This window comes from Dendropsophus ebraccatus, chromosome 1 (genome assembly GCF_027789765.1).
Source record: "Dendropsophus ebraccatus isolate aDenEbr1 chromosome 1, aDenEbr1.pat, whole genome shotgun sequence".
Taxonomy (NCBI): domain Eukaryota; kingdom Metazoa; phylum Chordata; class Amphibia; order Anura; family Hylidae; genus Dendropsophus; species Dendropsophus ebraccatus.
Window position 1 is genome coordinate 183678972 of NC_091454.1, and position 22435 is coordinate 183701406.

The following is a 22435-nucleotide window of genomic DNA, read 5'->3' on the forward strand; positions in this document are numbered from 1 at the left end:
TCTTTATAGTCTGTTCCTGGCTTTGGCTTCAAAAATCTGTCAGATAAATCTCTGTGTAAACGCACCATGAGTTGTTTATATATACTGAAGTGACCATTTAGTCTATATATCATATTGAAGTGAACATGCAGTATGGTATGTCAGAAGCATTGTATAGAGCAGGAGGTGAGCAGAAGTATGTGTGTGTGTGTGTATATATATATATATATATATGTATATATATGGGAAAACTCTAATTCTGACCTTAGGAGTCCAGTGGGCGGTCCTATGCAATGGCCCACAGCTATCTCTAAAACATCCATACAGGGCAAGTTGTCAATCATTAATTTAGACTGCCCATTATACTCTGTAGCCAAAACTGAGCAGGAAGCAGTTATAAGCTATACCGAACCTTTTCTAACAAAACTACAGTATCTGTCTGCTTGGCTTATCCTTCTCTATATCGTACCATGTTCAACCTGACAGGTTCCCTTTAAATGTATTAGGATCACTTTTCATATACAGGATGTGTAGAAAGGAGGCGGTTATGTTTCCTTTTTTCTATATATCGATTCTTGTTTGGTGGATAGGTAAACTTTAACCAATGCATTTAACATTATTTTAGCTTAATTGTGATCTGCCCATATGTTTTTTTTTTTTTCAAGGGGTTATCCAGCGCTACAAAAACATGGCCACTTTCTTCCAGAGACGGCACCACTTTTGTCTCCAGCTCAGGTGTAGATTGCAATTAAGCTCCATTTACTTCAATGGAACTGAGTTATAGTGTGTTTACACAGAGAGATTTATCTGACAGATTTTGGAAGCCAAAGCCAGGAATGGATTTGAAAAGAGGAGAAATCTCAGGCTTTCCTTTATGACCCATTCTCTGTTTATAGTCTGTTCCTGGCTTTGGCTTCAAACATCTGTCAGATAAATCTGTCTGTGTAAACGCAGCATTACAAAACCTGCACCCAAACTGGAGACCAGAGTGGTGCTGTCTCTAAGGGTAGCTTCACACGTAATGTATTCGCTGCGGATACTTGCCCATTCACTTCAATGGGCTGACATCCCATCCCACTGCAAGTATGTCAAACTCTGCTCCATTAACCCCCGCGTCCCAGGAACATACTGTACAGGGTCCCTGCTTCGCTGGCTCCCAGCAGTCTGCTTCATGCTGAAATGAATAAGATCTCTGCATTATAGCTTATAGGTAACAAACAATGACTACCTTTTATTGTAAGAGTTCACCAGACAATACACACAAGAATTTTCCTACACATTTATTTACATGGCACAGCTTATATCTGTGGATTAGTACCCGTCTACTGGGCTACATTATTCACGTTATATGGATCTACAGCTGCAGAGGCCCTTGGTCCTTTGCTACAAAATTGTGCTTTAAGTAATTCTTAGATACAAACAAAGAAAATTGTTCAACATAAAGAAGTTCTATAAACCTTGATAAGCTTGCTCTAAACATGGCAGCCCCTGAGATTTCAGGCTTCTCCAGTCATGACACCTAACCATGTTCGGCATAGCTTAGCACACACACATGATCTAGCAATGAGTAAAGATTCAGTGCACTTGAAGACGCCCTCAACCTTAGGAATAGTGGGAGCATCTGTCTCAGGTTGGTAAGTAATTGTAAAGTATTCTTCTCTAAAAGCTGCACTTACAGACAGCACCCTTATACAGAGGAAATGCATGCTATATTTAGTTATGTGTCAGAGGATGTTGCTGGTGGGGGTCTAAGCTTGCAGATTATTTAATGTGCCCTGTACAGGACATCAGCCTTGGCATTGGTGAGAATTAGGACTTAGGAACCCCTCTACTACTAATGCGATGAAGGATTTAGTGCAGCTTTCCCCTATATGTACCATAAAACATGGAACTGGCTGACAAAAAGAGCTACTACAGAATACATGCAAGGTAAAATACTGCAGTAGTTAACCCTGTGTACAAGAGAAGGATGTGATAACCTATGTATTAACAGACAGTCTATTCTTTGTGTTATCTTCTAGGTGTCTGAATCCTCCTCTTCTTCCTCTTCCTCCTCCTCTTCTTCTTGACTGTAATCCATTGTGCTGAGCTGCAGTTCGGTCTGGTTTATCACAGCTTCATCATCCACATTCACTGAATCCTTCCGTTACACAGAAAAAGAAAATATGGATGTTACCATGATAATAAAAAAATACCATCAATGAAACACATAGGGGGAGATTTATTAAACTGGTGTAAAGTAGAATTGTCTTAGTTGCCCCTAGCAACCAATCAGATTCCACCTTTCATTTTCCAAAAGAATCTGTGAGGAATGAAAAGTGGAATCTGATTGGTTGCTAGGGGCGACTAAGACAATTCTACTTTACACCAGTTTGATAAATCTCCCCCATAGGCTTACATTTACTACGACTGGGATAAGAAAAACATGGGCGCTTTCTTCCAGAAACAGCATAACTCTTGTCCTTTGTTGGGTGTTGATTTTGCAGCTCAGTTCCGTTGAAGTTGAATTGTAATACCACACACAATCTGAGGACAGAGGTGGTGCTGTTTTTGCAAGAAAGTAGATGTGCTTTTTCTAATCCCAGATAACTAACCCATTTAAGGCTAAATGCACAGTGGATATTTTATACCAAACACATTACACATATATATCCAGATCTGTGCTGTGTATTTCACCCTCTATTATAGCAGCTTTGGATGTGGACTAGCTGCTCTAATAAACTGAGCCAATTTATGGCCTGCCTTCCCAATAAGGAAAACTTGTTCGTAACCAGTGTCGGACTGGGGTATCTGGGGCCCACCAGAGGAAATGATCCTGGGGACCCACCAATGAAGAACAAGTGAGAAACAACATGTCAGTCAGTGTTAGTGCAGGTTCTAAAGCTGGGGGTCCACCGGAGGATCCTCTGGTTCTCTGGTGGGCCAGTCCGACACTGTTCAAAACATTACTATTTCTACTCTGCACTGAAAAGAAAAATTCACACTTCAGTTTAGTGTCAACTAGGCCATGTGTTCCCAAACTGTTTCATTGGTAAATTATTTGGGGTAATATCCATACCTCTAGCCTCGCCCCCTTTTTAAGAAAAAAAAAAGAATGTGAACAGATCAAAAAAGTGACAGCCAACGGTTTACATTATTGGTAAATGGTGTGTACCTGACATTCACCAGACTTCAGGTGCTGGAGAGGACAACTATCATGGAGGAATAGTAAATTAACTCTATTGTGTGACCATACATTGTGGGACTATCTGAAAGCTGTGGAATTTTCAGCTGTGTTAGTAATGATCATCTCATAAGTAGTGATCAGCTTCCTGGAACAACCACAATATATTATATAATATATTAAAGGGGTTGTCGTACCAACAACTCTTATCCCCTATGCACACAGGACAGAATAAGTAGGTAAATGGATATTCCACTTAAACATTGCTTTTGATATGTTGCTGCCCATGGTAAGACTAAGGGTTTGTGCACACTACAGAATCTCGTTGACTCTCCCACCGCGGATTCCGCAGCTTGCCCCTGCTCACGGTAGCTGGCAACCGCGCGCATCTCCGCTGGTCCCATAGGCTTTGTTCTATAGTTTGCCAGATTTCGCTGTCTGCCGGAAGAATTTACACGCTCATTCTTCGGACGGACGGCAGAATCTGCCAACCCATAGAATGGAGCCTATGGGACCTGCGGAGATGTGTGCGTCTGCGAGCGGGGGCGAGCTATTCCATAGTGTGCACATACCCTCACAATTCATTCCATACTTGTTAATATCTATTCAGTCTGCTTCCCCCAGTTCTGAGCTGCTGCTTTCTGCTGAAGACACAAAAATCTGTGACAGAAAACTGGGGGAAGGAGACTGAATAGATAATAACAAGTACGGAATAAATTGTTAGTCTCACCATGGGCAGCAACATATCAAAAGTTATGTTTGAGTGAAATACCCCTTTAATCACTGAGATCCCCACTCGTCCTGAGTGTCACGTCAGACAGGAGAGTGGAAAATGCACAGTACTCTATGATCACCTGCTCAGACTGGGCTGAATGGGTAATGTACCTTGTGCTGTACACAGCACCTATCTATCTACTTACCACCTCAGGGTGCACAACATGTGACTGCTGATCCTGCTCTTCTCCAGCGTTTATCATGGACTGCAGAGCCAGTTCCTCCACCTGTGAGATAAAGAGTATATGATGGATGCTAGGCTGGGGGCTGCACAGTGACACCACAATATCATAACTGACTTCTGGGAAATTTATACGCCCTCTTCTGTTTTCAAAGTTGGTCTATGAAAGTGATGGCTACTGCCACTGTAACAGCTAGCCTGAGAGGAGTCCTGGGTATAGTGCAAGTCACTGCCTGCACATTCTACATCATTATTTATCTAGGCATTATATGGTGCCAACATGCTATTTATCTGGGCATTTTACGGAATTATTCCACTGAACACTAAGGGGCATTATTTATCCAGACAGTGTGCAAAACTATTTATCCGGGCCCTGTACACTGTTATCTATCTGGGTATTGTACAACATTATTTATCCAGACACTGTGCACCACTATTTATCTGGGCCCTATACAATGTTATCTATCTGGGCATTGTACAGCATTATTTATCCAGACACTGTGCGCCACTATTTATCTGGGCCCTGTACAACATTATTTATCCAAACACTGTGTGGCACTATTTATCTGGGCATTGTACATTATTTATCCAGACACTGTGCCGCACTATTTATCTAGGCATTGTACAACATTATTCAGACACTGTGCGGCACTATTTATCTAGGCATTGTACAACATTATTCAGACACTGTGCGGCACAATTTATCTGGGCATTGTACATTATTTATCCAGACACTGTGCGGCACTATCTGGGCCCTGTAGAATGTTATTTATCTGGGCACTGAGGGTACACATTATCTAGACCATACCTCCCAACCGTCCCGGATCCAGCGGGACAGTCCCGATTTCGGGGTTCTGTCCCGCTGTCCCGGAACGGGCCTCAAGTGTCCCGCTTCCCTAAACATACCTGTCTCTTTAACTGCGACTGCTCTTGGTGAGCGCTCGCAGATGCGGGGCTGTGCACTGGTCGCTCTAGTGGCCGGAAGCTGCATTCTGCTTCCGGTCACAAGAGGTCTCTCTCATCCCCTGCGTTCCGGCGCAAAGCAGGAGAGTGACGTCACCAGCAGAGCCGAGAGGAAGGAGACGCTGCTGCTGGAGGGCTGAAGAACAGAACTGCAGTAAGTATGTCATTATTCCAGGGATGGTGGGGGAGGCTAGCTGACAGGGAAGGGGTTGGACATAGTGAGGGGTCCCTGGGGGGGGTGCCGCTGCTGCCACACACTGACCACTGACTGACACTGAAGGCCATCTGACACTCAGCAGCTGCGGCCTTCAGTATCAGTCAGTGGCCACTGACAGGTCACATGCTCTGTCCCTTTCAAAGTCCTGAGCAGGCAGCTCACATACCGCCCAGCCCCTGAAGCTCTTATCTCCGGCCCCGCGGCACTGGCATTCATCTTCCCCCCTGCTTATCTTTCCCACTGCTGCTGATGAGGTCACCTGTCCGGGACAAGCAGGAGAGAAGAGAGTGAAGGGGCCTGGACATAGGAGCTGTGTGTGAGGTGTGCAAGTAGCCACTACGGGGGAGAAATCCACTGCAGTGCTGCCATGTGAGTATCCTTTTCTATTTTTCTGGTACACAGGGGGCTTTACTTAGATAGGTAGATAGATAGACCATCTATCTATCTACCTACCTATCTCTATCTATCCATCCATCTATCTATCTCCTACCTATCTGTCTATCTATTATCTATCTATCTATCTATCTACCTATATTCTATCTATCTATCTATCTATATTCTATCTATCTATCTATCTATCTCCTATCTATTATCTATCTATCTATCTATCTATTATCTATCTCCTATCTATCTATCTATCTATCTATCATCTATCTATCTATCTATATCTATCTATCATCATCTCTATAGATAGATAGGAGACAGATAGATAGATAGGAGATAGATAATAGATAGATAGATGGATAGGAGATAGATAATAGATAGATAGATAGGAGATAGATAATAGATAGGAGATAGATAATAGATAGATAGATAGATAGGAGAGAGATAGAGAAAGAAGTTTTTATTCCATCAACATGCAAAGCATTAACAAATAGTGCAGCACAGCAAACAGTCACAAACGCTACGTTTCGGCGAGTCTATCACCATTTTGAAGTGTGAAAATGGCGATCGACTCGACCAAAACGTCGCGTTTATGACTTATTTAGGGGTGTGTCTTGTGATTTAGGGGCGTGTCTTTGGGTGGGGTTAGGGGCGTGTCCATGTCCCTCTTTCCTCTCACCTAAAGTTGGGAGGTATGATCTAGACACTGTAGAATGCAGCACAATTTATCTGGGCATTGTACAACATTATTTTTCTAGACACTGAAGGGCACCATTTATCTGGGTACTGTAGAATGCTATACATGTGGACACTGTACGGCACTGTTTATCTGGGTACTCCACCACATCACTGTGTGATATTATTTATCTGGACACTAATGGTCTCTATGTATCTGGACCAGGGGCGGATTAACTTTACCATAGGCCCCGGGCTGTCCACCAAGCCTGCCCCCCCCCCCACCCCACTGTAACTATGGAAGCACTAGCCTGGCGTTCATAGTACAGGATAGATAATGTCATGATGTCCTGATTTGTGCAAAATTGCCATAAAAAAACAGTGATTTTTTGCAAATCATGGCAGAAGTGTAGCCAGGAGACAGTACACCATTGAAAGTATAAGTCTTTTTGGGTGGTCATGGGCCCCCCAGGAGCTCAGGGCCCCGGGCTGCCGCCCAAAACGCCCCTATTATAATCCACTACTGATCTGGACACTAGGTCGTACTTTCTTCTGGGCACTGTATGGTGCTAGTAGTATATAGCAATATGTTCATATATACACCTCTGGACACCACAGGAGCAGGGTCACATGACAGCCTAGGTTGCTGTCCTTCTTTTATTTCTCACGAACTTAGGGGGAAGGGGAATCTGAGCACTGTTCCCCCTATGAAAATAGTGGTTGTTGACCAGGGCGTGCACCCACCTCCCCAGCTCTGATGGTTTCGTCCAATAACTAATCATTACATACTGCCCCTTGCCCTCTGACCTTTAACCTGTTGAGCTGATCATGCAGGGCCGCCTTGATCTTCAGCAAGGTCTCTTCCTCCTTTTTAAGTTCTTGCAAGCGGCTCAGCATCTTGCAATCAGGTCACCGTCTCTGCCGCCCCATCACCCAGGCAGCTGTACTCACACTACCTGTCACGACACTGGGCCGCATCATCGCACTGCGCGGAATCTCCATGACGTCACTGAGAAGCGACGGACTGACAGGCCGCCATGTTTACTAGGGGCAGCTATTAAAAGGACCTAGTCCAGGCGCGGCAATGGCGCGGCGCCGCCTTGTGGTATCCGAGGGAAAGCGTCGTCCTAGCACAAGCTCGGTAATAATAATGAGGGCTGCGAGTATAAAGTCAAATGCATGTCTGCGTTACGTTCAGTTCTTGAGTGCTGCGCCACCTAGTGGTTTGAGTAGGAGAGTATCTATGTGATCCAGGCCAGCGTTATACTCAATGAATAGCATCCTAGCAAATCGTGTATGTATGTATGTATGTATGTGTGTGTATATATATATATATATATATATATATATATATATATATGGAGAGAGAGAGAGTCCAGAGAGAGAGTCCAGAGACCTGCATATTTATTATAGGATTTTATCTTTGTGATCAAACGGTCCCCATAGGACTGTGTTATTTATAATCTACAAGGAAGATAAATTGCAACTCAGGGTGGGTATTATACACTCTGCCTCTATATTATACAGAGCCCTAGAGGCTATAGTGTCCCTTCTAGCTGTAATGATATTATTGAGTGATTCAGCAAAGTCATTATATACTATTATAAAGCTTCAAAGTCTATGTTCCTTAAAGGGAATGTATTGCAAACCAAATTGGAGCCAGATACTGAAACTAGTCCTTTTTCTAATCGGTTTCTATTTTTTTAATATATATGCCCCTTATTAGGGGGGCTACCATCTTTCCTGAGCATTGTAAATTATATGCTTTACAACACGCTCCAAGCACATGTTAAGTTTACACTTAAAGGTGTAGTGCGGTGTTTAACATTTATTCACTAGATAACACACAAAGTTATACAACTTTGTAATGTGTGTTATGTAAGTCAATGGCCCCCTTCCCCGTGCCCCCCCATCCCAGAAGTGTGGTGCAGTATTCTCAATTGCTGTCGACCCCAACCAGCTGATGACGCGGCAGAAGGGGACCGGCGTGAGGGATAGCTGGAGCGATCCGGACGGCGCCCCGAAGATGTCGTCGACCCAAGGTGGCGGCCGGGGTCAACAGCAAGTTTACTGCACCACACTTCCGGGTGGGGTGGAATACGGGGAAGGGGGCCATTCACTTAAATAACACACATTACAAAGTTGTGTAACTTTGTAATGTGTGTTATTTAGTAAATACATGTTAAATGCCGCACTACCCCTTTAAAGAGGTTGGCCACTTTGTCAGTATTGTATTGAAAAGTCTGTGCTGTGATCAGTTGCTGACACTGTCCCCTGCAGTGCTCCTATAAGAGGACACCCTATCCCCACTGTGTTGTCCTGCTTAAAGGGGTTGTTCAACAAAAATTTTCTTCTTCAAATTAACTGGTGCTAGAAAGTGCCAGAGATTTGTAATTTGATTCTTTAAAAAAAAAAATCTTACGTTTTCCTGTACTTATCAGCGACTGTATGTCCTGCAAGAAGTGATATATTCTCTTTAGTCCAGCGGTTCCCAACCGGGATGCCGCGGCACTCTGGGGTGTCGGGAGAACCCGCCAGGGGTGCCGCGGGATCCCGGTGGAAAATGCGACACTTTCCCTTTAATATCCCTAGAAGCTGCGGCCGCGCAGCTTATAGGGATATACCGATCAAATTGATGTTCTGCCCGCTCACACAGTAAGCAGGCGGAACATTCATTTTAGCAGAATGTAGGAGCAGGACCTGTCAGCGTCCTGCTCCGACATTCACTCCCATAGGCTGCCGGCACTTCATGCCAGCAGCCTATGGGACTCCGGGACGTGACCTCTTTGGCAGGCCTGCTGATGTGACATCATCACGCCTGCCGGAGGTCCCGTCCCCGCGGCTCACAAGATGGAGCCCGATGGGAAGAAGAGCAGCCACACAGCCCGGATTAGGTGAGTAGGATCTTTGTTTTTTTATGTACACTACCGTTCAAAAGTTTGGGGTCACCCAAACAATTTTGTGTTTTCCATGAAAAGTCACACTTATTAACCCCAGACATTGACAAGGTTAGAAATAATGATTTGTATTTGAAATAACATTGTTTTTACATCAAATTTTGCTTCTGTCAGAGAATCCTCCTTTTGCAGCAATTACAGCATTGCACACCTTTGGCATTCTAGCTATTAATCTGTTGAGGTAAGCTGGAGAAATTGCCCCCCACGCTTCTAGAAGCAGCTCCCACAAGTTGGATTGGTTGGATGGGCACTTCTGGCGTACCATACGGTCAAGCTGCTATCACAACAGCTCAATGGGGTTCAGATCTGGTGACTGCGCTGGCCACTCCATTACCGATAGAATACCAGCTGCCTGCTTCTGCTGTAAATAGTTCTTTACAATTTGGAGGTGTGTTTAGGGTCATTGTCCTGTTGTAGGATGAAATTGGCTCCAATCAAGCGCTGTCCACTGGGTATGGCATGGCGGTGCAAAATTGAGTGATAGCCTTCCTTATTCAGAATCCCTTTTACCCTGTACAAATCTCCCACCTTACCAGCACCAAAGCAACCCCAGACCATCACATTACCTCCACCATGCTTAACAGATGGCGTCAGGCATTCTTCCAGCATCTTTTCATTTGTTCTGCGTCTCACAAACGTTCTTCTTTGTGATCCAAACACCTCAAACTTGGATTCATCCGTCCACAACACTTTTTTCCAGTCTTCTTCTGTCCAATGTCTGTGTTCTTTTGCCCATCTTAATCTTTTTCTTTTATTGGCCAGTTTCAGATATTGCTTTTTCTTTGCCACTCTGCCCTGAAGCCCAAAATCCCGCAGCCGCCTCTTCACTGCAGATGTTGACACTGGTGTTTTGCGGGTACTATATAATGAAGATGCCAGTTGGGGACCGGTGAGGCGTCTGTTTCTCAAACTAGAGACTCTAATGTGCTTATTTTCTTGCTTAGTTGTGCAACGCAGCCTCCCACTTCTTTTTCTACTCTGGTTAGAGCCTGTTTGTGCTGTCCTCTGAAGGGAGTAGTACACACCGTTGTAGGAAATCCTCAATTTCTTAGCAATTTCTCGCATGGAATAGCCTTCATTTCTAAGAACAAGAATAGACTGTCGAGTTTCAGATGACAGTTCTCTTTTTCTGGCCATTTGGAGCGTTTAATTGACCCCACAAATGTGATGCTCCAGAAACACAATCTGCTCAAAGGAAGCTAAAATTATTATGTTAATTTGTTTTCCCTAAGACCCATTGGCATCACAACATATGGGGTAAATTCGCCCCTGCGAGCCCCTGGGACGAAGGAATATTTAATGAAAAAATAACAATTAAATTTTAATCCCCTCCTCCATGAGGTATAAATAGGCTCCACCTCCCCCTAGACCTCAGTCTAATTATAAAGAAACATAAAATACAGGGAGGGAGTCTTGTGATGCCAATGGGTCTTAGGGAAAACAAATTAACATAATAATTTTAGCTTCCCTTACGTCCCATTGGCATCACAACATATGGGGAATTAGCAAGCATTATCCCCAATGGGCGGGTTATTTATTACGTCCGCATTAAGAACAGATCTTGCAAAGGTTGTTCTTGACAAGAAAAGAAGTATCCAGCCTGAAATATCTCACAAAGGTAGTCAAAGACGACCAGGTAGCTGCCTGGCATATGTCCTCAAGTGGCACAGCGGCACGCTCTGCCCAAGTGGAGGCCACAGCTCTAGTAGAGTGAGCCCTGGTAAATTCTGGTGGATCCAGATCAGCAGAGGAGTAACATAAGGCAATGGAGTCACAGATCCATCTGAATATTGAAGGTTTTGAAGCCTTTCTCCCCTTGTTCTTTCCTGCGAAAGGGATAAAGAAATTCTTGTCTTTACGAAAATCACCTACTCTATGTAGATAGATCTTGATAGCTCTGGATATGTCCAATAAAGAAAGATCCAAGTCTTCTTTAGATGATCCAGTAGGAGAAAATACAGGCAATACTATTGGCTGGTTGATGTTGGCAAATGAAGCCACCATAGGCAGGAATCCTGGAAGGAACCTAAGGATAACTTTGTCTTGGGAAAAAAATCACGTATGGAGGTGCGGAGCCAAGGGCTTGAAGTTCTCCAACTCTCTTAGCAGAGGTAATGGCTAGTAAAAGAGAAACTTTCAATGTTAACTTGAAGTTTACTTCCTCCCAAGGCTTAAAGGGAGGAAGACACAGGCGTCTCAACACAAAGGATAAGTCCCATGGGTCTACCTGCTTTACCAGGTTAGGCCTAGTCTAGCCTTAACAAAATTCTTTACCTCCAAGATCTGAAAGAAACGTGAGTTTAGGTGTGCAGAGAGGGCTTCTATCTGCACCTTGATGGAACTAGGTTTTAATCCTTTATAGAAGCCTTCCTGTAAAAACTCCAATGACTGTGGAGTAGAAGGTTTAAGTCCACAGAAAATCCTTCCAGAGGAAGACAGCCAGACCTAGAGGTAGCAACAGCTTACCTTCTGCCTTGAACACACAGCTAATCCAGCATGCAGAGAGCGCGCGCCGCTGCCGGCCCCTGGAAGTGACATGGCGCTGATGCCGCAGTGCTGAGACGCACGCAGCGCCGATGCGTTCCACAGTCGAACGCAAATGGAAGAAAAGCCAGCCGCTCGGGTGACATGCAGAGTGCGTTCCAAGACGCACCAGGTAAGAAAAACTTAAAAGCTAAGACCTGCAGAAGCAAATATCAGGATACTACCTGGACACCGGCTCCAGCGGCATCCCAGCAATCATTACCTGGAGAGAAAACCTGAATGCAACAGGTTAACAAAGCATAAAAACGGAGGAGGGACAAAGTCCCCTAGGGCTAACAGCAACGAAGTAAAAAAAGACTGAGGTCTAGGGGGAGGTGGAGCCTATTTATACCTCATGGAGGAGGGGATTAAAATTTAATTGTTATTTTTTCATTAAATATTCCTTCGTCCCAGGGGCTCGCAGGGGCGAATTTACCCCATATGTTGTGATGCCAATGGGACGTAAGGGAAGGTCAGTTTTGTAGCTTCTGTAACGAGCTAGGCTGTTTTTAGATGTGTGAACATGATTGCACAAAGGTTTTCTAATCATCAATTAGCCTTCTAAGCCAATGAGTGAACACATTGTACCATTAGAACACTGGAGTGATAGTTGCTGGAAATGGACCTCAATACACCTATGTAGATATTGCACCAAAAAACAGACATTTGCAGCTAGAATAGTCATTTACCACATTAGCGATGTATAGAGTGTATTTGTTTAAAGTTAGGACTAGTTTAAAGTTATAGTACAGTGCTTTTCCTTCAAAAATAAGGACATTTCAATGTGACCCCAAACTTTTGAACGGTAGTGTATAGGTGGGGGCACAGCATGCAGGGGCCATTTATACTGAGGGGGCAGCATGGGGGAGAGGCAGAGCAGGGAGAGGGCACAGCATGGACATTATTACTATATGGGGTGCACAGCATGGGAATTACTACTATATGGAGAAGACAGCAGGAGGCATTATTACTATATGGGGGTGCACATCATGGGCATTATTACTATATTGAGGGCAAAGCATGGGCATTTTTACTATATTGAGGGCACAGCATGGGCATTATTACTATATGGGGGTACAGCAGGAGCATTATTACTATATGGGGTGTAAAGCATGGGCATTATTACTATATTGAGGGCACAGCAAGGGCATTATTAATATATGGGGGTACAGCAGGAGCATTATTACTATATGGGGGTGCAAAGCATGGGCATTATTACTATACTGAGGGCACAGCATGGGCATTATTACTATATGGGGAATACAGCAGTAGGCATTATTACTATACTGTGGGGCATAGCATGGGCATTACTACTATATGGAGAATACAGCAGGAGGCAATAATACTATACTGAGGGGCACAGCATGGGCATTATTACTATATCAGGGTACAGAAGGGGCATTATTACTATATGGGGATGCACAGCATGGTCATTACTACTATATTGAGGGCACAGCATGGGCATTATTACTATATGGGGGTACAGCAGGGGCATTACTACTATATGGGGGTGCACAGCATGGGTATAATTACTATACTGAGGGCACAGCATGAGCATTACTACTATATGGGAGGGGTACAGCAGGAGGCATGATCACTATATTGAGGGCACAGCATGGGCAGTTTGGGAGCCTTAAGGAGGGAGAAAGGGAAGCAAGTTGCTAGAAATGTGCAGAACCTAATATGTTTGTCTGGCAGGTTCTGAAGAGATGAAACATAGCTGCAAGAAGTCGTCACGGAGGTCTGGACCAGATTGAGAGGAAACAGAGTAACACCTCGGATCAAAGAAGACGTCACCTGTGAGTCCCTGAATGGCGGTCTTTAAATTGTGTAGAACATTATTTGGTAGGGGTGCCCCAAGCTAATTTTTTTTTCTAAGGGGTGCCCCGAGGTGGAAAAGGTTGGGAAGCCCTGCTCTAGTCTGACAGTGCTCTTTGCTGCCACTTCTGTCAATGTCAAGAACTGTCCAGTAGCAAATCCCCATAAAAAAAAACCTCTCATGTAGTGATGAGCGAATACTGTTCGATCGAATAGATATTCGATCAAATAGTAAGGTATTCAATCTATCGATTAGTTCGCAGAATATTCGAAAAGCGATTAAATCCACCAACTTCCGGTTTTTACCTCCAAGTGGTCGAATAGATGTTTTTCAATAATCGAATACTTGTTCCCATAGACTTTCATTTAATGGGATTGAATATTCAGGAGATATTCGTACGAATATTCGAATATTTCACTATTCGCTCATCACTACTCTCCTGCTGTCCACACTGAGAATACATCACTTACTGCAGGACATACAGCAGCTGATTATCCTTAGGCATATACACAGGCTCAGTATAGGACACAGAGGATGGATCATGGTCACATTATGCATGGGATCACCATCCAGAGCAATTGACTACAGCTTAGAATTAAAAAAAAACAAACAAAAAAAACTGTCAGCTCTTATACTCTAAGAGGCCATTCACATGTCCACAATATACGGTCTGTGCTAAGTCCAGACATTGGAATTGGTACAGTACTGTAAAGATTTGAACAGTTTAAGCATTGAAATGAATGATGCTGGGAGCTTTGAAACTGTTTAAATCTTCACTACTGTACTCACACGACATGTCATAATGAATGTCAGAAGTTGTTAGGTCTGGTCTGCCATATAGTCTGTATATGGTGGACGCATGAATGGCCCCTAACCACTTTCTAAAGCTGCACAGGCAGCTCATAGGAGCAAATAAAGCTTATAGATTGCCTTTAAAATTATCCAGGATTAGAATACACACTTTCTTCCAAAAACAGCACCACCCCTGTCCTCAGGGGGTGTCAACCCTGTGTGGTATTATAATTCAGCTCCAATCATGTTAATATTCAAACTAAGCTGAAAACACACAGCACAGACTAGGTGCTGTTTCTGGAAGCAAGCAGCCATGTTCTTCTAAGCCTTGACAAACTAAATTGTGAATGTTCATTGGACCAATGGCTCCGTGTCTTCTTGGCACATCACTGAATCATCACTGGTTCTACACTCTCTAAAATGTTGTGCAAATATAGAATCTGATTTATGTGCAGGTGCTATTCCATAACCAACATTCTCATTGTATGTGTTGCTCATGGCTTTTCTCTATCATTTGTACTACTCAGTATGACTGCTCATGTAAGTTTTCCTATATAGACCATTGAGCCTTTTGTATTGTTTCCCTTAAAATTTCAGTAACAAGTTCAGTAGCATCTTGTTTGTACAATGTACTAAATAAAGTTCACAAAGGCAACTAAAGGGGCAAATGCAGCTAATTTGTTTCATTATCTATGTTGAACTTTTCTGCCTTGAGCTAGCATAACTCAGCCACCAAGTGCATACCTGACATGTACTGTCAATTTTCTTTATTATTGGTAGGAAAAACGAATGCCCAGAGTATCCTTAGGAGGATTTGTCACCACTCCAGACCTGTCTGTTTTAGCAATGGCATGAAATGCCCATAAATCCTGAACATCTTTCCTTACAACTCTGTAATGTGCCATTCCTGTTATTTATACTAAAAAATGTATGACTGAGCCTCCATCTTTGTGTTACTATTTAGGGGCATGCTCTATCCTGACACTCTTCAAATCAGAGCTGAGCAACAGACACGTCCCAACTAATAACACCCAGTTGTTACTTAAACAGCACATCAGCACTAAGAAAATGTTGCCAAACTATTACATGTACTTGCTAAACACACAGACCAGGAATGACAGGTCCTCTTTATTTGGTACCAAAACCCCAATACTACTATTCGAGGCCATGCACAAGGCCACAATACACAGTTGGCGCATTGACTGTATACTGTGGACTAAACCCAAGAACTCCTGACATCAATTATAATGCTGGGAGCTCTAAAATAGATATGCTGTGTCAGAACAGTAGCGTGCATATTTCAACTGTTTCAGAGCTCCCTGGCATCATAATGAATGATAATGTCAGGAGTTCCTAAGCACAGTTCATTTCTTCTTTCCCCCGATGCCTTCTACGTCTGTTTACCGCTACTAGTATTTTGTATAATTGTACGTTTGTCATTTGGTTACTTTATGGCTATTCATGTCTACATCTTTCTTATTTTCTTTACTTGCTCTGTCTTATATTGGAAATTTCAATAAGAAAAAAAAAAAAAAATCATTTCCTAAGCCGCAGTATACAGTGTGCACAGACCATGTATTGTAGAAGTTTCAATTGACCCTTCGTTTACTATATAATATATGACCTGCAGATGGGACATGTTCAATGAGGTTGGTATACCACTGTCTCAAAAGGAGACATGGCAAAGGAACTGTAGACAGAACATTTCATATTAAACAGCATTTATTGAGAATGAATCCAAAGTGCTGAACTTCAACAAGTCAGATTTAAGATTTCTTTGCTGCCTTAGCGGCTGCTTTAGCAGGTGCTTTGGCGGCTGTCTTGGCAGCTGCTTTGGGAGGTGCTTTCTTGGCTGCTGGGGCTGTTTTTTCTGCAGCTGCTGGTGCGGGTACTTTAGCGGCTGCTGTTCCCTCCCGCTTCTTCTGTTTATTCTTAATCTGAAAAGAAACAAACAAATGTTACAACCTTTAATGATGCCTCAGCAGTTACAAAACTTAACTTCATTCCATGTCTATATAGTATATGAACTGTTACACAGTGGAAATAGTGAATCACGGTTCAGCCCAGCCCGTCCCGAAGACCCAACACTCACGTTCTCAGCCTGGCGGAGGATGGCATTGCGTTTTGCTGTCTTTGCATATGGATTGAGCCTCATCATGATTCTCAAGTTCTTCAGTGGGTTCTTCTTTAGTTCTCTGCGCTTCACCTTCTTACTGTAATTAAAACGTATACCAGGTCAGTTTCTTCATTTACACACACCCAGCTTCTTCATCTACTTCAGAGCAGAGCAGTCAGAGCTTCCATTCACGTCACAAGTTTCAGAAACACGGACCAATGAAGTGGAAATCATCATTCATGCAAAATTTAAGCAGACACTAAAAGGGGGTAATTCAATGTGCTGAAATTATTTGCATCAACTTGGCGCAATTTTTTTTTTTTTTTTAGGACAAAAACATAACTTTTCAAATGCAGCAGAAAGTCATTTTAGTTGAGAAGAAACCAATGTATTGCAACCAATTTATGCAAAGAATTTTATGCTGGTAGGGTGTAGTCCAGAAATGACTTACATAGCAAGGCTGCTCAAAGCCTTTAGAAATATGCGAACACAAAAGCCTGATGTATCCAAGTCTGTGCTATAATTTAATAAATAAGGCACACAATCTAAAAATACACTACGTCTACAGACTTCAAGAACACTACGCCACTTTTGCCTCCAGTTTGGATATAGTTTTGCAGCTCAGTTTAACAAAGTGAATGGAGCTGAGTTGTAATGCCACACGACCTGAGGACAGGGGTGGTGTTGTTTTAAAGTAACTTCTTTTTCTAATCCTGAATAACCCCTTTAAGGTCTTTTAAAATACTATTATATGGAGGGGAGGGCACTTACTTTGGAGCACGCAGGGCCTTCTGGATTTCTTGACTCTTCAGGATACGGCTCAGATCTGTGTTTGTCATTTTGTGCATGGGAAGGCTGCAAATAAAGAATGACATATTAGAGCATAAGCTTTAGATTGATAGGATATAAAGTAGATGTCAGATTGCTGTTATTCAGAACTTCAACAATATCATTGAGTATCAGAAACACGGACCATGAAGTGTAGCTCATCACAACACAGCTAGCTAAGTAAAATACAGAGGCAACATGCAAGCAGAGCTCTGCACAAAGCCACAAGAACATGGACATTTACATACTTGTAATCTGCCTTCAGGGTTGAGGGTTTACGCCATGTGCCATAGAGATCATCCAGCTTACGGAAGGCACTTTCTGTCCAAATGCAAAAACGTCCAACGTGACCACCTGGAGCCAGCCTCAAGAGGTTCAGTTTGTTCACACCGAGAAGAGTGATTCCTAGAAGGTGAACAAATACATTATTCCATCTAAGTGCACAGGCTTTAGGAGGCAGTTACCAATTATGTAAATTCTCAGTAAGGTCAGAACTTCCATAAAATCACAGGTTTCAGAAACACGGACCAATGAAGTGGAAGATCATCATTCCTCAACCACAACCTGAAGGCTTCTTAGTACCTGGAATATTTCTGAAGGCTTTAACAATGCCGTTATCTTCATTGTAGATTACACAAGGTCCTCTGCGCTGAATGCGGCGACGGTTTCTCATTTTACCCTTACCAGCACGCATACGTTGAGAAGCATAGACCTGGAAAGAAAAGTGGTGTTAATAGTAAAGATAAACTATTGTTTCTGCTAAATATACCCGACAGATGCAGGTAAATACTAAAGATTGCCACCCCAAACAGCAAGCATGGAGTGTCGTGTCATTTGTGTTCCAGCTCAACAAAAACTTGATTCATGATAATTAAACATTTTCCAAATACATACATTAAACATTTTCATGCCAAACTGCTCATTGAGGCAAAAATCAACATGGAATCTAAACTATCAACTCTCTTTTGTTAAATGGCAGCAAGGTCAGAACTTCCATGAAATCACAGGCTTCAGAAACACGGACCAATGAAGTGGAAGATCATCATTCCTCAATTCACATGTTGAGGGGGTCTTAGTAGCTGGAATATTTCTGAAGGTTTTATCAATGCAATTATCTTCATTGCAGAATACACAAGGCCAGCAGCACTGGACAAGGACAACACTGCCATAGCCAAAAGCCAAAGCTTTAGCTATAAAAGCATGAAGGAAATTGTACATTTGCAACAGCTGGAGGACCACAGTTTGCCACCCCTGGTTTAGAGAATTACCACTCATGCTAGAAATCTGACGAAAATACATTGTTCCAATTGTTGAGTATATTCAAAAGTCATGGCACAATATAGTGCCATTACAATATGTGATATTGTGACCTTAGCCTGTCACAATTACATAATGCCTTTTCCTAGAAGTGAGAGGCCTCTTTAATTTCAACTCCTATACAGGGAAAATAACCTCACATTTCATTCTTGTTCATGCTCCTTCACACTACCAAAAAAAAAATCTAAGATTAAGCATTTCATAATGCAAAAGACACCTAGAAGCTGTGTCCATTTGAGCAGACATGTGCCAATGGACAGTTCCATAACGCCACTGGGTTGCTTTATGAACAGGAAGATCTGATTCATATTTTACCTTCTTGATATCATTCCAGGCTTTCAGTTTCTTCAGTAACAGCACTGCCTCCTTTGTCTTCTTGTAGCTTTCAACTTTATCCTCCACAACCAAAGGGACCTCTGGGATCTCCTCAATACGATGGCCTAAATACAACATAAAAACATGATATAATGCATATAAAGTCATGCAGTCACAGGGCTGAACACCGATATCAGGATATCAGTTATAGAATACAGCAAAGCAAGGGTGGGGAACCTTCGACCCTCCAGCTGTTGCAAAACTACAATTTCCATCATATCTGGACAGCCAAAGCTTTAGCTGTGCAGATATGATGGGAATTGTAGTTTTCAACAGCTGGAGGGCCAAAGATTCCCTATCCCTGGTCTAAGGGGTCCAACACTTGGACGGAAAAGCCAATGACAGCAAAGATCCTGCATGTTACTCATTTGTGAAACTAGCAGTCTGAAGTGTGTACATTAGTACAAATCCTCTAACAGCATAGTGTTAAATTTTTAAACTCAAAAAATTTTTTAGCATTTCCCTTCTCTACACCATCCCTAGACTTACCTTTAGACATGACAAGTGCAGGGAGGGCTGAGGCAGCCAATGCGGAGCAAACTGCGTATCTCTTCTGAGTTACATTGACTCTACGATGCCAGCGCCTCCAGGTCTTAGTAGGGGCAAACATACGTCCTCCACGGCACATCTATAGTATAGGTTGAGGAAAAATGTACAACATACAAAATCTAATAGATCAAAATCCTCCTTTCAAACAATCTCGCTCAGAGTTTAAGTTTTCGTCAGTCATCTACGCTTGCATTATGACAGCAGGCAACTGTCGCAGAGCGTGGAGTAAGACGCAAATTACGACATCATTGCAAGCACCGGGACATCAAAAAAAAGTGTACTGCTAAAGGATACGTTTCCAAATGCACCCTGACCGGAGCGGTGAGTTCCACCCCCACGGACACGAGGAATACGGGCAACAGCCCTGCCAGTTCCCCATGATTCGGCACTGGTTTGGTGACCTAAAAAAAAAAAAAAAAGAAAAAGTCAATGCTGCTTCTAAAGGAAAAAAATATATATATATTTCTCTTCTGTACGATCTTCCAATACACATCAGAACTTCCACTGTTATCATTAGTTTCAGAAACACGGACCAATGAAGTGGATCTCATCATGATGAAAGGTTGTCAGAAAATATTATATATAGTGAGTTTTATGTCTCCAGGTGTCAGGTTTCCCCATTAGATACCTGATTTGCCTAAGTGCTAAAAAGAAAGTTGAAGCTCCCTCTACTAACAAAGCAAGCTTATTTGAGCCTCTAAAATCACTGTATAAACATGGTACAACACACTCCTCTGAACGAGGCTTTAGGAAAATGAACCATAACACCTGTATGCCTCGACCTGTGGCTCTCCAATGGTTTAAAACTACAACTCCCAGCATGACCCGAGAGCTGTACTACAACTATAGAGCCACAGATATATACAATAATTCAGCATACATTCTGACTTGCCCTATAAGTCACATACCAGCAAGTTCGCTCACTGCATATGGCTGCCTGTTGTTCTTGCGCAGGTTGGTGTGGACAAAGTTGACAATATCTGGCCGGATAGGAGCCTTGAACACTGCAGGCATAGTCACATTTTTGCCTGATGATTCCCCCTTTTCGGAGTACACCGATATCAAAGGACGAGCGCAGGCCTGGAGGGGAGGACACAGAACATATATAGGGTCAGATGGTTTACATCATCCTGTGTCAATTATAAAACAACATCTTTTTGCTCAGACTCAATAGTCGTCAGCCCACGGCGTCGGCTACTGACAGCAGGCAACTGTCACCGAGCGCCAGGTAAGACGCAAATTACACCATCATTGCAAAAGAGGAAACTGAATATGTTAACGGTCTATCAGGTATGGGGAATCTTCGGCCCTCCAGCTGCTGCAAAACTACCATTCCCATCATGCCTGGACAGCCAAAGCTTTGCTTTGGCTATCCAGGCATGATGGGAATTGTAGTTTTGCAGCAGCTGGAGGGCCGAAGATTCCCCATCTCTGGTCTATAGTCACTCATGTCTCCTCTAGCTATTGACAAACTACAACTCCCATCATTCCCTGAGCCTGCAGCTATCAGTGCATGATTGGGTGTAATTCTACAGCAAGTGGTCCAGTAAAGGTTTGAGATCACTATCATAGCAGGTTGTAAGTAGTAACACTACAGAATATATATTATATATATACATACACACAGATACCCACACTAATATATATATATATATATATATATATATATATATATATATATATATATATATATATATGTGTGTATCTCTCATATATTATATATATATAATATATATGTGTGTGTATCTCTCATATTATATATATATTTATATATATATTCCCCAATTCCCCCCAATCTCTAGCATTGAAGAACTACAAATCCCATCATGTTACTTTGTAACAAAGCCTAATACTCCCACCAGGCTGTGGCACAGCTATAGTTCTCCCACAAAGGTTGATGAAAATTACCCAATAATATAGTAGCCAACCAAACCAGCTCAGCTACATTGTGTCAGGTCCTCTCTAGCTCTCAGATACTGTGTTACAAGATGCCTGCACTTGGCACTCTACACACACTTATAGGGCCGTATAAGTGTGATAGGTAATGACTATACCACCACATGCACACTGCGCGGTTACGATGCGTCATTCCCATGTAGCTGGAGTGCAGTGAGCCCTCGGGCCCGCACCATGTGGCCGCTGTGCGGTCTATGAGCCGGCTCTAGCACACATGGACGGCCTCGGCCTGCTCCCATGCGGCAGTAACGTGGCTCCGGCCTAGGATATCCGGGGGAAGCCCACCCCAGGACCCCGCGGCTGCCCCCCTACACACCCCGGAGCCCCCCGAGCCCACATTAGGGGGTGACCCGTGCATACTAACAGCCCCAGCCCGGCCTCACCATGCTGACCGCCGGCTCCTGGCTGCTGCTCGATGGCGGCCACAGAGAGAAAAGGGAGGAGACAGCGCGCAGCGATACTATATCCCCGCGCCGGGAAGAGGAGTGGCGACGGGACCTATTACTACGGCGACATACGTCATAGAAAAACACCAGGATGTACAGTTATATCGCGATAAATGCAACAAGCCATCTATTATATCAATAAAGCGTATATAATAATGAATGAGCGTAAACAGTGGTAATAATCCAGTCACTTCTGCTGGGACTATTTTACTTCGCGGAAGGAGCTATACTTAACAACCGGATCTGAAATGACGTGGAAGAAGGTTTTTTAAAAATACAACAAAACAGTAAAAATGACGCAGGAATGGCGTATGATTCCTATCAGAAGGGATGAAGGACCGATTTGATCGGGTTTTGAGCTATATCAACGTTATGTGTTTTGGTGAGCAGGAGAAGTACTTCCGGGGCGGTGACCTCGGTG

General features: G+C 43.2%; 2 protein-coding genes and 7 non-coding genes across 9 annotated transcripts; all 9 read right to left on the reverse strand.

Moving 5' to 3' along the window:
* Nucleotides 1-1244: 1244 nt before the first annotated feature.
* Nucleotides 1245-7314, reverse strand: SNAPC5 (small nuclear RNA activating complex polypeptide 5). The gene is made up of 3 exons (XM_069973017.1): nucleotides 7144-7314; nucleotides 4063-4143; nucleotides 1245-2119 (listed from the first exon to the last, which is right to left on the reverse strand). The coding sequence occupies exons 1-3, from the start codon at nucleotides 7231-7233 to the stop codon at nucleotides 1997-1999; spliced, it is 294 nt and encodes a 97-aa protein (XP_069829118.1). The 5' UTR covers nucleotides 7234-7314; the 3' UTR covers nucleotides 1245-1996.
* An 8817-nt stretch (nucleotides 7315-16131) lies between these two features.
* RPL4 (ribosomal protein L4) lies at nucleotides 16132-22058 on the reverse strand. The gene is made up of 10 exons (XM_069985931.1): nucleotides 21952-22058; nucleotides 20521-20692; nucleotides 19907-20013; nucleotides 19553-19691; nucleotides 19004-19128; nucleotides 17954-18083; nucleotides 17620-17776; nucleotides 17315-17398; nucleotides 16520-16640; nucleotides 16132-16364 (listed from the first exon to the last, which is right to left on the reverse strand). Exons 1-10 carry the CDS (start codon nucleotides 21952-21954, stop codon nucleotides 16194-16196), a joined length of 1209 nt encoding a protein of 402 aa, XP_069842032.1. The 5' UTR covers nucleotides 21955-22058; the 3' UTR covers nucleotides 16132-16193.
* LOC138781828 (small nucleolar RNA SNORD18) lies at nucleotides 16715-16785 on the reverse strand. Its single transcript, XR_011361547.1, has one exon. It is a non-coding gene; the product is annotated as a small nucleolar RNA SNORD18 (small nucleolar RNA).
* Nucleotides 17472-17541, reverse strand: LOC138781829 (small nucleolar RNA SNORD18). Its single transcript, XR_011361548.1, has one exon. It is a non-coding gene; the product is annotated as a small nucleolar RNA SNORD18 (small nucleolar RNA).
* LOC138781826 (small nucleolar RNA SNORD18) lies at nucleotides 17856-17926 on the reverse strand. Its single transcript, XR_011361545.1, has one exon. It is a non-coding gene; the product is annotated as a small nucleolar RNA SNORD18 (small nucleolar RNA).
* Nucleotides 18352-18422, reverse strand: LOC138781827 (small nucleolar RNA SNORD18). Its single transcript, XR_011361546.1, has one exon. It is a non-coding gene; the product is annotated as a small nucleolar RNA SNORD18 (small nucleolar RNA).
* Nucleotides 19765-19865, reverse strand: LOC138781841 (small nucleolar RNA SNORD16). Its single transcript, XR_011361559.1, has one exon. It is a non-coding gene; the product is annotated as a small nucleolar RNA SNORD16 (small nucleolar RNA).
* Nucleotides 20101-20171, reverse strand: LOC138781825 (small nucleolar RNA SNORD18). The gene has a single exon (XR_011361544.1). It is a non-coding gene; the product is annotated as a small nucleolar RNA SNORD18 (small nucleolar RNA).
* On the reverse strand, nucleotides 20771-20868 carry LOC138781842 (small nucleolar RNA SNORD16). The gene has a single exon (XR_011361560.1). It is a non-coding gene; the product is annotated as a small nucleolar RNA SNORD16 (small nucleolar RNA).
* Nucleotides 22059-22435: the final 377 nt, after the last annotated feature.